The 18,774-nt window shown below is 43.5% G+C and overlaps 1 protein-coding gene across 2 annotated transcripts in view; it reads left to right on the top strand.

Moving 5' to 3' along the window:
- The window catches only part of LOC121289169 (DEP domain-containing protein 1A-like), a 61,146-nt gene extending 50,588 nt beyond the window's left edge, over positions 1-10,558 (top strand). For both annotated transcript variants that reach the window (XM_041208335.1, XM_041208334.1), the window contains one exon: positions 9,122-10,558. In XM_041208335.1, coding sequence (XP_041064269.1) covers positions 9,122-9,280 — 159 coding nt within the window. In that variant the 3' untranslated portion in view covers positions 9,281-10,558. The remainder of the gene's footprint in view (positions 1-9,121) is intronic.
- Positions 10,559-18,774: the final 8,216 nt, after the last annotated feature.

The raw sequence follows: 18,774 nt of genomic DNA, 5'->3' as shown, positions 1-18,774 counted from the left end.
TCCGCTCCCTGTGCGGGCGGGGGGATGGGGTGGGGAATCCCTAAACCCGAGAGTGTTCTCTTTCGTGCATGCGCACGAGAGAGTGCACTCATCCCCCTGAGGCTAAGTGCTGCCTCAGGGAGATCGGCTCTACAGTTTAAAAGAAATATCAAAAATAGAAAAAATTCCCTGACATGTCCCCTCATACGACACTGTCACATGAGTTGGGACATGTCCATAACTTTTTAAAAAACTTTAATTAAATTTTTAAAAAACATACATGAAACCTCATCCCGCCTGTGGATGAGGTTTCATGCTTTTACTAATGCCCGCCAGGGCTCCTGGCCTGCCCGCCAACCTTAAAGTTGGACGGGCAGGTCCGTTAATTACTTAAATAACTGTCAATTGCCTCAATTGGCTATTGACAGGTCGACAGGCACACAGCTGATTTTGCTGAGCTGCTGCCTACCTGAAAATTTAAATGGGGCGCAGTGATGTCAGGTGTTCCACCCTACATCACTGCACGTCATTTTACGCGTCGGCGAGCGGGTCCTGCCCTTAATTTCTATTCAGTTCTCTCGTCAGCTTGCTATCCATTCGGCTACCTGACTCCATGTGTTCTGATCTTACTGTTGCCTTTTTCAGAAGTCAAATATGCATTACATTGACGACATTACCCAAATCTACTTTTGTTACTTCTGCAAAGAATTCAATAAGATTGGCCAAACCTTCCATTTTTGAAGTCTGTAGTGAGTGTTTTTTTTTCTTTTCCAGTTGACTTTCTATTCATTACATCTTTGAGTGAAGACTCCTTCATCTTTCCTATCATGACAAGTGTTAAGCTAATTGGTCTATAGATCACTGGAGCAGAGTTTTTCCAATGGCCTACCACCAAAGAAGTCACTGGGAAAAACATCCCTGCCGCAGATGTCAGCTGTCCTATAGCCATTTAATTCTCCGTGTACTGCCACCAGAAAAAGTGGCCACTGCTGGGTATACAAGCAGTCATCAGAGTCAAAATGCTAGAGCCCCAGGACAGGGAAGCCTGGGTTCTTGTGGCAGGGTGGGAAGGGGAGCTCTGAGATGGATGAGGGGATTGAGGGTGGTGATCTGAATGGCAAACTGGGAGGGAACACCTGGGGACTCGGGCCCTTTTGTTTGGGAGGGGAGGGGAATTCAACCTCAAAAGCGGTCATTAATGGAGATGCCCTCTCGCACCTGAGGACCAACCTGCCAAGTTTCCCCATACACCTCCATCCCCAACTTTCCTTTTTCTCCCCTAATCCCCCCACCACCACCATCCCTGAACATGTCCTGCTGGTCTTAAAATTGAGACGAGGGTGGGAAGTTTTTTTCTTTAGTTTCAATTTTATCCCTCATTTTATTCATCAAATACATTTCGCTATAGGCTAAGCTTATCCTTGCTTAGTGGAATATATTTCCTGAACTCTATTATTCATTATTTTTAGGTATTTCCCTACTGCCATCCTCTGTCTTTGTCAGTCAAAATCTTCCTTCAGTTTACCTTTCATAGTTCCATTGTCATCTCGTCAAAAGGAGCTTTTTCCCAACTATTTATTTAGATCTTAGTCATGTATATGGTTTCTCAGTCAATATTTTAAACCTCATTGCATTATGATCACTATTACCTAGATGCTCCCAATGCTTACTTCTCTTTTCTGCTCTGTCCATTTTCCATTATTAGTTCCAGTAGTGGTTCCTTGCCGATTTGGCTTCTTGAATACAGATTTTTAAAAAACAGTCTTGACACATCTGTTTAAAACCTCTTTCCCTTGTCCCCTTTCCCACTTCTCTTTGGTAATTTATTTGGGAGTAGCTGAAATTCCCCCAGATTCTAAATCCCTTACTGATTTCCTAGATTTTCCTGCATCTATTTCCTCCATATCTTGTTCCACTGTTGGATGATCTGTACAATACCCCTCTTAAAGTGATTGATCTCCTCTTTGTCTCCAATCATATGGATTTGCTTTCTATCTTGATCTTAATTAGTTATTCTTAGTACGTCTGATTCCTTGCTACAAATTATCTCCTGTGTCCTCATTCTGTTTTTTTTTTCCTTCATGGAATGTGGAGTAGCTGGCAATGTTGTACTAATTGCCCTTGAGAAAGTAGTGCTGAGCTGCTGCATTGGAACCACTGCTGTCCATTTGGTGTGGGTACACCCACAAAGCTGTTAGGAAGGGAGTTCCAGGATTTTGACCCAGCAACAGTGAAAGACTGGCGATATAGTTCTAAGTCAGGATGGTGTGCAGCTTAGAGGGGAGCTTGCAGGTGGTGGTGTTCCCATGCATCTGCTGCCCTTGTTTTTCTAGGTGGTAGAGGCCAAAGGAATCTTGGTGAGTTGCTGCAGTGCGTTTTGTATATAGTTGTTATGATCCAGGTGAGAAGGGTTAAACTGGCTCCTCTCTATCCAACCTATTCAGTTGGCCAGAACAAAGGTTTAAGTTTCTTTTTTATGAGGATATGCTTCTTCAAAATCAATGTATTTTAATATTTAAGCCACCATTAACTTTTCTCTGATGATCGAGAATAGTCTGATGCCGCGGTAATTGGCCAGATTGGATTTTTCTTTCTTGTGGATGGGACATACCTGGATAAATTTTCTTATTCAAAAACAGAATTACCTGGAAAAACTCAGCAGGTCTGGCAGCATCGGCGGAGAAGAAAAGAGTTGATGTTTCGAGTCCTCATGACCCTTCAGCAGAACTGAGTAATATTAGGAGAGGGGTGAAATATAAGCTGGTTTAAGGTTGGGGGGGATGGGGGAGAGAAGTGGGGGGGGTGGGTGTCGTAGGGACAAGCAAGCAGTGATAGGAGCAGATAATCAAAAGATGTCACAGACAAAAGAACAAAGTGGTGTTGAAGGTGGTGATATTATCTAAACGAATGTGCTAATTAAGAATGGATGGCAGGACGCCCAAGATACAGCTCTAGCGGGGGTGGGGTGGAAAGACTAACAGGGCATAAAAGGTATAGATTTAAAAATAATGGAAATAGCTGGGAAAAGAAAAATCTATATAAATTATTGGAAAAAACAAAAGGAAGGGGGAAGAAAAGAAAAGAGGGTGGAGATGGAGGAGGGAGTTCAAGATCTAAAGTTGTTGAATTTAATATTCAGTCCGGAAGGCTGTAAAGTGCCTAGTCGGAAGATGAGGTGCTGTTCCTCCAGTTTGTGTTGGGCTTCACTGGAACAATGCAGCAAGCCAAGGACAGACATGTGGGCAAGAGAGCAGGGTGGAGTGTTGAAATGGCAAGCGACAGAGAGCTTTGGGTCTTTCTTGCGGACAGACAGCAGGTGTTTTGCAAAGCGGTCGCCCAGTTTATATTTGGTTTCTCCAATGTAGAGGAGAACGCATTGGGAGCAACGAAGGCAGTAGACTAAGTTAGGGGAAATGCAAGTGAAATGCTGTTTCACTTGAAAGAAGTGTTTGGGCCCTTAGACGGTGAGGAGAGAGGAAGTGTAGGGGGCCCTCAACTGTGTCCGGCCCATCTCCCACGCATCCGCCCTCATGCCTTCTCCCCTCCTCCCAGAAACATGATAGGGTCCCCCTTGTCCTCACTTATCACCCCACCAGCCTCCGCATTCAAAGGATCATCCTCCGCCATTTCTGCCAACTCCAGCATGATGCCACCACCAAACACATCTTCCCTTCATCCCCTGGCGGCATTCTGTAGGGATCGTTCCCTCCGGGACACCCTGATCTACTCCTCCATCACCCCCTACTCCTCAACCCCCACCTATGGCACCTCCCCATGCCCACGCAAAAGATGCAACACATGCCCCTTCACTTCCTCTCTCCTCACCATCCAAGGACCCAAACACTCCTTTCAAGTGAAGCAGCATTTCACTTGCATTTCCCCTAACTTAGTCTACTGCATTTGTTGCTCCAAATGCGGAATCCTCTACATTGGAGAGACCAAATGTAAACTGGGCAACCGCTTTGCAGAACACCTGCAGTCTGTTCGCAAGAAAGACCCAAAGCTCCCTGTCGCTTGCCATTTTAACACTCCACCCTGCCCTCTTGCCCACATGTCTGTCCTTGGCTTGCTGCATTGTTCCAGTGAAGCCCAACACAAACTGGAGGAACAGCACCTCATCTTCCGACTAGGCACTTTACAGCCTTCCAGACTGAATATTAAATTCAACAACTTTAGATCTTGAACACCCTCATCCATCCCCACCCCCTTTCCGTTTCTTCCCCCTTCCTTTTGTTTTTTCCAATAATTTATATAGATTTTTCTTTTCCCACCTATTTCCATTATTTTTAAATCTATACCTTTTATGCCCTTTTAGTCTTTCCACCCCACCCCCACTAGAGCTGTACCTTGGGTGTCCTGCCATCCATTCTTAATTAGCACATTCGTTTAGATAATATCATCACCTTCAACACCTCTTTGTTCTTTTGTCTGTGACATCTTTTGATTATCTGTTCCTATCACTGCTTGCTTGTCCCTACAACCGCCCCCACCCCCTGCCCATCTTAAACCAGCTTATATTTCACCCCTCTCCTAATATTACTCAGTTCTGCTGAAGGGTCATGAGGACTCGAAACATCAACTCTTTTCTTCTCCGCCGATGCTGCCAGACCTGCTGAGTTTTTCCAGGTAATTCTGTTTTTGTTTTGGATTTCCAGCATCCGCAGTTTTTTGTTTTTCATTTTTCTTAATGTCAGGTAGATGCCAGTGTTGTAGCTGTACTGGAACAACTTGCTAGGGACATGGCTATTTCTGGAGCACAAGTCTTCAGTGCTATTGCTGGAATGTTGTCAGGGCCCATAGCCTTTGCAGTATCCAATGCCTTCTGTCATTTCTTGTTGATATATGGAGTGAATCAAATTGGCTGAAGATTGGCATCTGTGATGCTAGGGACCTCCAGAGGAGGCTAAGATGGATCATCCACTTGCAACTATCTTCAGCCAGAAGTGCCAAATGTTTCAGCTTTTATTTTACACTATGTGCAGGGCTCACCCACCATTTGAGGATAGGGACATTTGTGGTGCCGGATCCTCCTGTTAACAACTGGATGTGGCTGGACTGCAGGGGATTCTTTGGTTGAGGGATCGCTTACCTCTGTCAATCGCTGTCTGGCATGCAAGTAGTCCTGTGTTGTAGCTTCGCCATGTTGACCCCTCAGTTTTAAATGTGCCTGTTGCTGCTTCTGGCATACCCTCCCGGACCAAACCTTGGCTTGATGGTAATGGTGGAGAGAAGGATATGTCGGGCCATGAGGTTACAGCTTGCGACTGAATCTGCGGCTGATAACCCACAGCGCCTCATGGTTGCCCAGTTTTGAGCTGAATAATCTGTTCTAAATCTACTCCATTTAGCATGATAGTAATGCCACACAACATGATAGACATATGCTGTTTGAAAATGGGACTTCAGCTGCACAAGGACTATGCAGTCACTCCTACCTGCACTGTCATGGACAGATGCATCTGTGACTGGTAAATTAATGAAGGCAATGTCTAGTATATTTTTCTCTCCTGATTCCCTCAACAGTTGCCACGTGCTCAGTCTGACAGATATATCGTTAAGGACTCAGTCAGCTCGGTCAGTCATGGTGCTACTGAACCACTCTCGGTGATAAACGTTGAAGTTCCCCACCAAGAGTACATTTTATGCCCTTGCCACCCCCAGTGCCTCTTCCAATTGCTGTTCAACACAGAGTACAGATTCATCAATAGAAGTGGGGCAGTAGGTTGTAATCAGTAGGAGGTTTCCTTGTCCACGTTTACCCTGATGCCATTAGACTTCTTGGAGTTCAGAGTTTTGGTTGCTGTACAGGTAATTTAATTTGCTTCCATTGCAAGGTCAGAAGTGGGGATGTTTGTGAATGTTTGCAATGTTTAATTCGGAACTCCTCATAATGGAGCAATCTGTGCATCAAGATCCGGACTATATTGGGCTGTTGTGTGGTGCAAATGTTGTTTGTCAGTTGAGTGCCAGGCAATGACCTGCTTTAATAAGAGACAATCTAATCATCATCTCCCCTTAACATTCAATGGCATTACCATAGCTGAATTCTCATACCATCAACATCCCGGGGGCTACCATTGACCAAAATTGAACTAGACTAACCATGTAAATACTGCAGCTACAAGAGTAGGTCAGAGGATGGGATTTCTGTGGGGTGTCACCTCCTGACTTCCCAAAGCCTGTCAAAATCTACAAATTAAGTGTATGATGGAATATTTTCCATTTGCCTGGATGAATGCAGCTCCAACAACACTCAAGAAGCTTGACATCATCCAGGACAAAGCCACTTGCTTGATCCGCCCTCCACCTAACCACTTTAAACATTCAATCCACCACCAACGCACAGTGGCAGCAGTGTGTACCACCTACAAGATGCACTGCAGGAACTTGCTGAGCCTCCTTCAACCTTCCAAACCAGCACCCTGTACCACCTGGGAGAATGCAGGCAACAGATACATGGAAACCACCACCACCTGCAAGTCCTCCTCCAAGTTAGACACCGTTCTAATTTGGAAATATATCGGAGCTCCTTTACTGCTGGGTCAAAATCCTGGAACTCCCTTCCTAACAGCATAGATAGGTGTACCACATCACAAGGTCTACAGTGATTAAAGCCGGCAGGCTCACCACCATCTTAAGAGCAGTTAAGGATGGGCAATAAATGCTGCCTTGATAGCGATGCCCATATTCCATGTTTTTGTTAGTTATTTGATTTCATTTTTTAAATTAACAGTCATTTTGTAACCTCCACTTTATACTTGTGATCTGTAATTGCATCCATGACGTTGCCTTTACTTTGACTTTGCCTGGATCTCTCTGGCCGTCTGACTAATTTAAAGTTCTATCCACAGTCTTATTTATCCTTATTCTGCTAGGACCTTGGCCCCACCACTCTGGTTCAGTTTGAACATAGCCCAGCAGTATTGCTCCTGCCTGCCTCAGTTGTGGTGTCACTCTCCCTTGAAATGGAAGCCCTCCTTTACATGGCAGCTTTTCAGCCATGAGTTCACCTTCCTGACCTGTCTATCCTTATGACACTTAACACATGACACGGTCAATAACCTTGAGATTAATATCCATGAAGTTTTCCTTTAAATTTAGTTTTTAACCTATAGTGGGCAGAATTTTGTTATTGGTGAGCAGAGGGCGGGGCCCGCTCGCTGACGCGATAAATGATGCAGGATAACGTCGGGTGGAACCCCCGACAGCATCCTGCCCCATTTGCTGCGGGTCTATTGAGGCCATTGATAGGATCATTGAAACAATTAAAGGACCTGCCCATCCAACCTTAAGGTTGGCGGGCAGGCCAGGAGCCCCGGCAGGCAATAGAAAAAACATGAAATCTCATCCACCGGCGGGATGAGGTTTCATGTAGGGATTTAAAAAGTTTAATAAAGTTTTAGTGTAATTTATGAACAGGTCCCAACTCATGTGACATTGTCACATGAGGGGGACATGTTAAGGATTTTTTTTTCTTCTATTTTTAATGTTTTTATAAGTGTCAGCGATCTCCCTGAGGTAGCAGTTAGCCTCAGGGCGATGTGCACTCTTTTGTGCGCATGCACGAAAGAGCGCACTCTCACTTTTGGGGAAATCCCCCCCCCCCACCGACTGCACAGGAAGCACATAGCGCTTCCCGCCTAATATCATGCTGGGCGGACCTTAATTGGCCTGCCCACCTGGCAGGCAGAAAGTTCTGCCCAGTATTTCTTAAGCAGAACTTCTTCCTTTTTCTTCCACATCCCAATAAAGACCATGACAGTTGGAACGTCCTTCTTCCTCTCTCAATTTCTCTCCAATTGCTCAGCTTTATCCTTTACGTTTGGAGGTAGACAATATACCGTTCCAGACTGCTGGTCACAACTGCAGCGGATGCTGTCTATTTCCCCTAATTATTGAACCCCTATGACTGCAACATTTCTATTCTCTTCTCTCCCCCTCACCCTTGTCCACCCAGACAGCCTCCTACGTGGTGCTCTGGTTAGCATTCTGACCATCCTTACTGTCGTCTTCGTCCTTATCAATTATATTGCACCTGTTGGATAGGACTAGTGGGGTTTCTTCCACATCTCCCCTCGATTTTCCCATTCCCTGTTAATGGTGGTATTCGCATTGTCACCTTCCTGAACTTGTGCTTTCCTCCTGAGGAGTGACTACTCTGGAGAAACTTATCCTCTCTTGTATTATTCTAATAAATCTTCCAAAATTGACCACAATACTCCACTTGGGGTCAAACCAATGTTGTATGAAGGCTTTGCATATCTGCCTTGTTTTTATGCTCTATGCTTCTATTTATAAAGCCAAGGATCTCTTATGCCTTTTTAACAACCTCCTAAATTCATCCTTCTCCTTTCAATAATCTGATTAGTGCAGATAAACTGCGGGCAAAGCCAAATTTCTGATTTAGAACAGGTAGCTTCCCTTTATCAAATACTTCTCTGCATCTAATGAAAAGGCCATGTTGGGTACTTATTACGTTAGCCTGAAAATGTACGAATTTCTTCAATTCAAGTCACTCCTCAGGAGGAAAGCACAAGTTCAGGAAGGTGACAATGCGAATACCACCATTAACAGGGAATGGGAAAATCGAGGGGAGATGTGGAAGAAACCCCACCAGCACGAGTCCTATCCAACAGGTGCAATATAATTGATAAGGACGAAGACGACAGTAAGGATGGTCAGAGTAACATCCTCTCAGATCCTAACTAATTTTTATGGATAATATGTAAAGGCATTAACCTCAAACGGTTTGCAGTTACTTTCACTAGTACTTAATAACAAGTTGGCCAACCATTTTACAATCCACCCGATTTTCTTTTCCATTGATTGAAATGGGAGGAAAATCAGACAGGAAGTAAAATAGGCAGTCAACTGCTGCCCATTTCCCACTTAACAGGAAAGGTTAGCGTCGAAGGTGTATAGATTAGAATGACTGTTTGTACTTTGCTGAGTTGGGGCCACAATGAACATGTAATTCTTGTGCAATTGGATATGAATACAGCAATATTATGTTTTATGTGTGAAACTTGAACTGCCAATGTTAAATTACCTACCTTGGAAAGAATCTTATTCAAATGTTTGTTCACTAGAAATAACTCTTAGAATTGTTAGAGATTCTTATTAATCCACTCTTTCCCTTCAGTTTCAGAAAGAATATCCAGAAATTTATCAAAACCGCTTCCCCGCAACTGACAGCGAAGCCAAACTGTTCCTGGATAAACCCAAGATCAAGCCACCAATGCTAATTACAATGAAGAAACCACTTAAGAGCCTTCAGAAAATGCAGAGTTTGAGATATTAAATAAAACAAGATCAGGATTTTTGAGCTATTTGCACAAATCTTCAAGTAACATCCATGGTCCAGCTCAATGAAGTGAATTTTTTTCTGGAAAGTTTTCCTGAGTCACTGGTATAGAGGTGGAGGGACAAAACAGAAGCAACAAATAAAGTGTACATACCTCCACCACAATTTGTTAACTCAACATTATTACAATTACACGGCAGTTTTTAGAGGCTGTTCCTTGTCTAGTTGATGCTCTGTAACTACAAAGCTGAAAAAAGGAATTTTTTTTTATTTTAAGAGCTTCCATCTAACTGAAGAGGCTTCAAGCCAATCCATATCCAACAACCTTCTCTGAAAACTCCTACTTGCATTTTGACAGCTGTAACAAATTCCACCATTGTGGCTAAGACAATCCACAACATTCTAAATAACACAATCCATGACACTTCTTATTTAAAAAAGGATCAATTGACTACCTCCAAATGTTAACAGACCCTTTTAAAAAAATTCCAGGATACAGATCCACATCTTCACCAAAAACTAATTGGTTCTTCAGTGAGCCATTCCCTATCTATGTACCAAGTTTTGTTGAATCCATTCATTGGTTTTTGAGATGTTGGTTACAGACTAACAGGCAAAAACATTACCACTACCCTAGGTAATGATATACACAATGGATCAATCAGTATCTACAAATAGAAGTCAAGTCAAATTTGGGTGAAGCCCTTTTTTTCTGAGAAGCTCTCTTCCCTTTACAGATGCTAACCTATGGAGTACTTGTATCAGTTTTGGATTCACAGCAGTTGTAGACTTTCCTCTTTTATTATAGAGTAGCTTTCATGTACACTGGCAAATATTACGCTTTGAACATGACACCAATGCATTAACCTATTACATAGATCTATCTTCTGCCTTGCAATAACTATTGGTTTGTTTTAAGTCTTGCTAAAGCAGCCTGACAGAAATGGGATGGTGGATTGTTATATAATCCATGTATAAAAGTGCTTTTGTAATGCATTTAATTGTTAATGTATTCTACATACGTCAACAGTAATAGTTTGAAAAACAAGACCAAGCAGAGTTACGTGCTACCAAAGTAACATAATTATTTAATTCATTAGGAGAAGGTTGACTGCCTTTCTAGTTTAAATATTAAGTCATCATGCCATAACTATATGTGACAAGTCAATAGCACCAAATGTTGAAATGTTTCTGCTTTTTTAAAAAGTGGTTTCTAACAATTTGCTGGTAGAGATTTAGGAACTTACAAATTGATAAACGATATATTGTAGCTTACTAGCTAATTCAGTTATTGTTTATTATAAAGATTAAGGAATTATTCAATGAAAGTTGTTGTAGTCCTAGGGGACCATAGGCTATTCTCTCATTAGACAGAGTCAACTGGTGGTGAGTTTAACCTGAGGAACACCTCATCTCAGGCGAGGGGCAAGATTGAGAAGGCGGGGCCTTCATGGATGACCTCAGCTGGTAAGGGAATTGAATGTGCACTGTTGGCATTACTCTGCATCACAAACCAACCATCCAGCCAACTGAGCTAACCGACCCCCTGGACTTATTCAAATTTACTATATGAGCCCCTTTTACTGATATGTTTTATTCTGTTAGTTTAAGAAATACTTTCTTAGTAAATCAAATGGATTTTCATTTTCACATGCAAGTCTGCTTTAAGTGGTTCAGTACTTAACATCTCTCTGATACTGATGTGCACATAGTACTCAATTAAATTGGTATAATTATTCACAACTTCAGATACGAATTTGAAGACTGGAGTAGACACAAATGATATAAGAAAATTGTATGTAAATGAAATTTAAGGAATGGGACAAATTAAAGGAAATTGAGAACCACCAGGCCAAAATAAAGAGAAATGAGATGTGTTGCAGACTTGAGCCTACAAGATAAAAGCCTGAGCAGTGTAGCAGCCAACCCTTCTTTAGCTGTATAGATAAGATGGTGCTGCTAGCAAGGAGAGGCCACATTCTGTGCTCCTCCAAGACATGATTTCACAAACTGGTATGCTGCAATTGGTTGTAACCAAGTGCTGACTTTTTGAAAGAGCTGTCTCATTTAGTCCCACAGCCAGCTTTTTATCCCTAACCTTTCAAATTGGTGCCCTTCAAGTAAGTTTCAAATTGCCTTTTGAAAGTTGTTGTAGCACCTGATTCCATCACCCTTTCTGGTAGTGTGTTCCAGATCTTAACAACAGCCCTTGGTGACAAATAGTTATCACCTCCTCTCTAATTTTACCAGATATTTTAAACCTGTGACCCTGGGTTACTGACCCACTTACCAGAGGAGATTGTTTTTCACAATTTGTTCTATCAAAACGTCTCGAGTATTAATGAATAGCATTATTGGATCTTGTCATACCTTCATCTGCTCTAAGGAGAATAATTCCATCTTCTCCAATCTATCCCCATAACTGAACTCCTTCATCCCTGGTATCATTCTGGGGATATGGTGGCCTAGTGGTAATGTCACTTGAACTAGTAATCCAGACGCTCAGGCTGATGCCCTGGGACATGGGTCAAATTCCACTGCAGCGGCTGGTGGAATTTAAATCAATTAATAAATCTGGAATATATGCTAATCTCTAATGGTGACCATGAAACTATTATCAATACTTGTAAAAGCCCATCTGGTTCACTAATGCTCTTTAGGGAAGAAAATCTGCTGTCTTTACTCAGTCTGGCCTCCTCCAGACCCACAGTGGTTGACTTAACTGCCCCCTGAAATAGCCCAGCAACCCACTTATTTCAAAGGCAATTAGGGATGCGTAACAAATACAGGCCTTGCCAGCAACGCCCACATTCCATGAAATAATAAAATAAATCCTGGTAAATCTCCTCTGTACCCTCTTTCAAGGTCTTTATATCCTTCCTAAAATGTGCCCACAATTTTATGCAATACTTTAGCGGAGGCCTAACCAGTGGTTTGTAAAAATTTCACAGCAATTCTTTGTTAATTACTTATGCTATTTACAAAGCCAAGTCTTCTTACGCTTTCTTAACTGCCTCATCAACACCCTGCCACCTTTAAAGGTTTGTGAACATGCACCCATAATTCCCTTTGCTCTTGCCACACCCTCCTCCCCCTGATATGAGAGGTAGCATCCATTTAGCTCAAATAGTAATAAATGGATGCTACCTCCCCAGTGTTCCTCTTAAAGTGCACTTCACATATACCTGCATTAAATTGCATTTGTCAACTGTTTGGTCATTTCACCAGTCTGGCCAGAAAAAATCTGTTCACCGTTTTCTGCCACCTATCTCTTAGTTACAAATTAATAGCCTAATCATAAAAGATGTTCACTAGAATCTCTAAACTAGTCTTCTGATCGATTACAGTACTATAGATCATATGCTTCATCTGAATCTTAATCTACATTTCCCCCTCTCCTGCTCTGAAGTTAACACTTTAAGAACTACATTTAAATGAATAATGGCTTTTCAACAAATTACAGAGATCTTCCTCTAGCAGTATAGTGAGAAATCCAAAATGCTACTAACATTTGTTAGATCCTGCAAATATTACACCCCATAGGCATTGTGTTTTGTAAGAGGTTCAAAGGAAAGCTGATAAGGCAGCTGATTCGGCACTACTCATCAGTAAAGTAAGGAAAAATCAATACACAATTTGTGGCATACATCTTCCTATAGCCCTGGTACTTATTGTTGATTTAGGGGAATTTAAAGAAATCTAAGAGAAACAAACCCCCTAAAGTTGCTATTAAACAACGCTGTTCTTGAAAAGAAAGGTTAAATGACATATCTATCTGGTAATCTTTTGTCTGGTTACCAGACATGGGTACAAACCAAGGCACAGTGGCATTCTATAGCCTGCTAATCTTCACTACAGAAATCTTGATGCACTGAGATATTGAGATTACACCACAGCATGTTGCAGCCCCAAATGGTCACATTAAATTTAATGAGTTAATTTTATGCAAGAAAACAATATCAATTACACAGCCACTTGAGCCTACATCATAGCAATTCCTATCATGGAGAACCTCCAACAGGTTCTATCAATATAGGGAATTGGCAATTCCTCAGTTGTGTTTGCTGACTGATGTGCTTTCCTACTACTTTCACCCCACATTGTTACTGTTACATTTGTCTGGATTGACACACTTCTTATTGTGGTTGAGCTTGTACTAATATAACCTCAGTTGTGTGTGGTATGAGGGTGGTGAATTGGCATGATGACCACACTTGAGTGTCTATGCATCTTTTGTACATGTTCCCAAGATCTGCCTACTTAAAAAGGTCTCACTGTTTCATAAAACTGTTCTCATCTGCTCAACATACTAAGTAGATAAGTCTTTCTCCTATAAGAACTTTGAAGATGAAATTATCTTCCATGTACACCTGCTACCCTTCAGGATAATTTGGGACTCTGGCATTTGTGTGTATTACAGACATGCATGCTATTTTCACTCTTGATTGCAATATATTATGAAATAGTTCTTAGAGATAGAGGGAGAATAACTGATATAGTAGTGCTTTTAGGGTCCCCTTGGATCTGGACAAAAGGTTTGTGGAATGCATCTCACAGTTTTTCCTTTGGCTGCCTAATTAATAGTTTATGGAGTTACGAAAAAAGACTGCTGTAGCTGGTTGTGACGTCAAGTTTTGGTTAATAATAACTGCACTTATTGTGATATTGAAAAAACAGGAGTTATTACTAGATTACATTTAAGCATTTTACATATTCTTGTAGCTTACTGTAAAATATATAATCTGTATATAGCATGCAAAGACCAAGTTCAGGCAAATGTGCCTTTTGTATGTCTTGTGTCCCTATCTTAAGGCTTTAGAAAATGCATTTCCAATTATTTATATATTTAATAATGTTATAAATTCATTTGTAGTATATTAAATTTAATATTCTTCAGTAATAGATCCCTAGATTAAATTAGAATCCACCTTGTGTCTGTTTTGCAGTATTAGGTGCAAAAAGAGTGTGACCTTTAATATTCTATGTACTAGAATTATAAACACAAGGTTGTTGTAAGGATAATGCAAGATATCTTTGTTTAATTTAGCAATGGTTGCTTATTAAATCATGGTTGTAAACTTTGTATTTGTCAGGGAACATGCATACTTTTTCACTTTATCTCTGCCTAGTTGTGGAGCAGAATATTTTCCTTGTACAGATTGTTGAACCCAATGTGCCAAAGAAATCTAAACTTCTAAAAAAAATTCTGCTTGATTAAAATTTCCATCTAGGTAAATAATTATCATGAGTCCATTGTACTGGTTTACGATTTAAATATTTTAAACAATCTTACCTAATATATAATCATATAATCTGGTGAGAAGGACCTATAAAAAAATTAAAAGCAAATGTGATGTGGGAGAGAAGCTGGACATTAGCAATTGACTGTCTTCAGAATGTAGGTTGCAGTTTCTAAGTTGTGTAATTGGTGAGTGGAATAAAGGGATACTTATGCACTGGAGTACTGCTTTGAGCTGCATTAGAGTGCTTAATTTGGAGTTTGGTGAAGAGGGAAGGAGGTGATCCTTTCAATTCCTCAGCCTTCATTAGCTGGCTGTTACTTTGCTACAGGGAAAGCCCATAAAGCAGTGGGAGTTTGGTGAGAGAGACTCTTTAAAGCAGAGGAGAGAGAAATGGTAGTTTATAGATTAAATCTAAAAGTGATGCCACAGGGGTCCTGTAAATTGGTTGGTAAGTATAGGCCTTTCCGGACTCAGCACAGAGGAGATGATTGGTGAGTGATAGGTGAGTTATTATATTACACCATTCTGTAGCAAACACGAAGTTTAAGCTATGCCAGCGCAGCTTGGCCATGTGGAATGTGGCACCCTGTGGGATGTAGGAAATCGTGCAGGCACAAAGTGCCTTCGATGACTACATCTGCAGCAAGTGTCACCAGCTGCAGAAACTTGAGCGGTTTCATAGTGGAGTCACTGTGGTGAATCTGCAAGGCAGAGGATTACGTGGATAGCATAGTTTTTAAAATTCATTTACGGGATATGGGCGTCTTTGGCTAGGCCAGGCATTTATTGCCCATCCATAATTGCCCTTGAGAAGGTTTGGTAAGCTGCCTTCTTGAACCACTGCAGCCCCTGTGGTGTAGGTACACCCCGCTGTTAGGGAGGGAGTTCCAGGATTTTGACCCTGCGACAGTGAAGGAATGGCAATATATTTCCAAGTCAGGAAGGTGAGTGGTTTGAAAGGGAACTTCCAGGTGGTGGTGTTCCCTTGTCCTTCTAGAATCTGATGGTTGTGGGTTTGGAAGTTGTTGCTTAGGGAACCTTGGTGAGTTTCTGCTGTGCACCTTGCAGATGCTATACACTGCTGCCACTTCGTCGGTGGTGGAGGGAGTGAATGTTTGTGGAAGGGGTGCATATCAAGTGGGCGGCTTTGTCCTGGATAGTAGAGTGTTGTTGGAGGTGCACTCATCCAGGCAAGTAGAGAGTACTCCATCACAATTAAAGAGGGCTAAGTTTTCTGTTTAGTGGGTGGTGCTGAAGCTATCGCGGGTGGTCACAGACCTGATTGCCAATGGCAATCAGGCACACGCGGCCCTTTTGCGCGGGTGGGCCAGTTAGAGCCGGCCCAGTGCATTTCACACTCCCGTGGAGAGTGGGACTTTTAAAATTGCAGCGGGCATGTGCAGACCACCGGGTCCAATGGGGACCCAGCAGTCCGTATAAAAAAAGGCCAGGCAGCCTCCTTTAGGCTGATCACCAAGGCCAACTGCAGGTCGTACCGCAGTAGGTCTGCACAGTAGGCTGATGACAGAGGGAAGGCCAGAGGAGGAGGGCAGGCTGCAGGGTGTGGGCTAGGAGCAGGGGGTAGGCCTGCGGGGGGCCAATGTGCCCCTCGCTTCTCTGATGACTGCCTTGTTGCCCTTCTTGAGGTGGCAGCATGGCGAGAGGTCCTGTTTCCCCAAGATGGGAGGAGGTGGGCCCCACATGTGATGAAGCATGCCTGGGAGGAGGTGGTCAGTTCCCAGGATGTGGTGCGCCAAATGTGGATCCAGTGCCGCAAGCGCTTCAACAATTTGTTGCACTCTGGAAGGGTGAGTACTTGGCCATTTAACCTAGCAGGCAGCCTTAGCCTTTGAGGGCCACACACTGCACCACCACCACCCCCCCCCACCCCCCTCCCCCAAAGTCTTAGTGTTCTTCCTGCGTTGACTTATGTTGGGCATTTGGCACACACTGGGTGTTCAAGCAGATAGTCACCATGCTTACATCAGCCTTAGTGGTTAATGAGAAGATGAGTTCTCCCCATGTGTTGGTCTTAGTTGCACTTGAGTAGTCTGGGGGCAACCTGCAGGAGAGGCAGCTAGGCACATATTCATAACTCCAACACATGTCTTATTCATGGTGATGAGATGATGGAAGGGGAGCCTTAAGGTGTCCAAGAGCCATCTGGTGGCCTCAGCACTGCACCTAGTTGCGCCTCCTCGCCATGGGAGCTAAGACCCGCGTGTTATTGAAAGTGATGCACTCCAAATCCGGCTGTTGGGCGGGGCGGGGTTCAAAAAAGCAGTACTATCTTTTGGTGACCGATCATCAGTAGCGTGGACAGGAGGCACTGGAGGCCTCAGGTGGGCCACTGTGGTTGGGGTGCAGCATGTGCGTGCAGAGTACATGAGTGATCAGCCCCAATAAATTGTGTTCTCTGTGCTGAAGGAGAAAAATACACACAACATATACAAGCGTTTGCGTACTGGTGGTGGCCAGGCCCTGCTTCTCACCCTGAGCCATTTTTAAGAGCAGGCCCTGGAGTTGGAAGCCCACCATGCACCCAGGTCAACAGGTGTTGGTGAGGCTGGGGTGGAGGGGCCAGGTATTTGAGGCCCACAGTCCCATCCACTCTGTCTTCCCACCATCCAAAGCACTGATGATTGCTGAAATCGTTAATGCAACAACACTGCTCATTCACAGACTGATAGAGTCAGACGTGTATGTCATACACAAAGGTCTCTTGGCCCTTTGAGGATGCGCATCTCTAGTACCTTCCAAAGTCGCCTTATCCCATTTCTGACCACTATCCCCATGACCTTACATGCCATGGCATCGCTGCTGCACATCCAAATACTTATTGCTTTTAGGAGGCTTTGTACCTCCACCACCCTTTCAGCCACCTCACCTGTCAACCTCATGCCCCTCACTTTAAATAAATGTCACCAGGTTAGTCATCCCCCTTCCAAGGGGAAATGTTGCTTTCTGTCCACCCTATCAATGCCCCTCACAATGTTATGAAGCTCAATAATGTCACCCCTCAATCTCCTGTGCTCCACAGCAAATGTCACCAGTATATGCAATGTTTCCTCATAACTCCAATTCCCCAGGCCAGCATGCATTCTGGTCAGGAACCTCTGCACTCTCTCCACTCCAATCCCATCCCTCCCATGAAGCGCAGTTCACAACTGAACGCAGAAGTGTAGCTGTATCCTCAACAGCGTTTTCTACACTTGCAACATGACCTCCCTTTTCCTACATTCTATTCCTTGACTAATAAAGGCAAGTATGGCTTTTACCTTGTTAAACACCTTATTTTCCTGTTCTGCTACTTTAATGGGCCTGTCCACGTGCCCAGCAAGGTCCCTGTAGTCACCCTTACTTTCCGCGGTCCTACCATTTCTCCTGTATTCCCTTACATTGTTGTCCTGCCCAAGTGCATAACCTCACACTTATCCACATAATATTCCATGTGGCATTCCTTAGACCATCTGACCACCCCGTCTGTATCCACCTATAATGTTTGGGCCTCCTCCTGACTATTTACCACCCCACCAATGTTCGTCTCCTTAGGTATTTGAAGGTTGAATGCATTATGAGCCTGGGGGGAAAGGGATGAATTGTGTTACTGAGTGAATGCTGACTTATCCATTGTCCTTGTTGTTAATTTCAGTATCACCTCCGCATGGTCACAATGAGGACATCCAGATGCCCCCTTCCACACCTGAGGGGTGTCAATTGTCATGAGCGTCACACCATTTCAGCGAGGCAGGCACCAGCGCAGCAACGGCCACATCGGTGGGAAATGTAACATTGGCTAGTGTCCCCGGGCACAGTGGAGAGGGCACTTCACAATCGCTGGAGGAGATGGCACACACAGAGAGTGCTGATGGCGCCAGCAGCCAGAGGACTGCAGGGGACCAGGCACATGCTGAGTCAGGTTGTGATGATGTGCCTCTGGAGTTGTCCACCACGCAGCAGCTGCAGGAAAAGCGACCTGGTGTGTGGGAGCATCTGGGAGTGTTGCATGAGAGTGTACTTCACATGGTCTCCGTGGTGGAGGAATCCAGGTGGAGTGTCAGTGAAGGGATGAACCTCATGTCAGTGTGTCAGGCTTCCTCCATGGAGAGATTGGCAACTGTCATGGAAAGGGACTTCCAACAAATTAATCAGCTTCTGTTGGGGTTACGCTCGGACCTGCAAGCCCTCACAGCGCTACTGGCCACAGGTGGTCATTGACAATGTGGGAGATGTTCTGGGCACCAACTG

The sequence above is a fragment of the Carcharodon carcharias genome, chromosome 16, assembly GCF_017639515.1.
Source record: "Carcharodon carcharias isolate sCarCar2 chromosome 16, sCarCar2.pri, whole genome shotgun sequence".
NCBI lineage: Eukaryota > Metazoa > Chordata > Chondrichthyes > Lamniformes > Lamnidae > Carcharodon > Carcharodon carcharias.
This window is presented reverse-complemented; position numbering and strand designations above follow the sequence as displayed.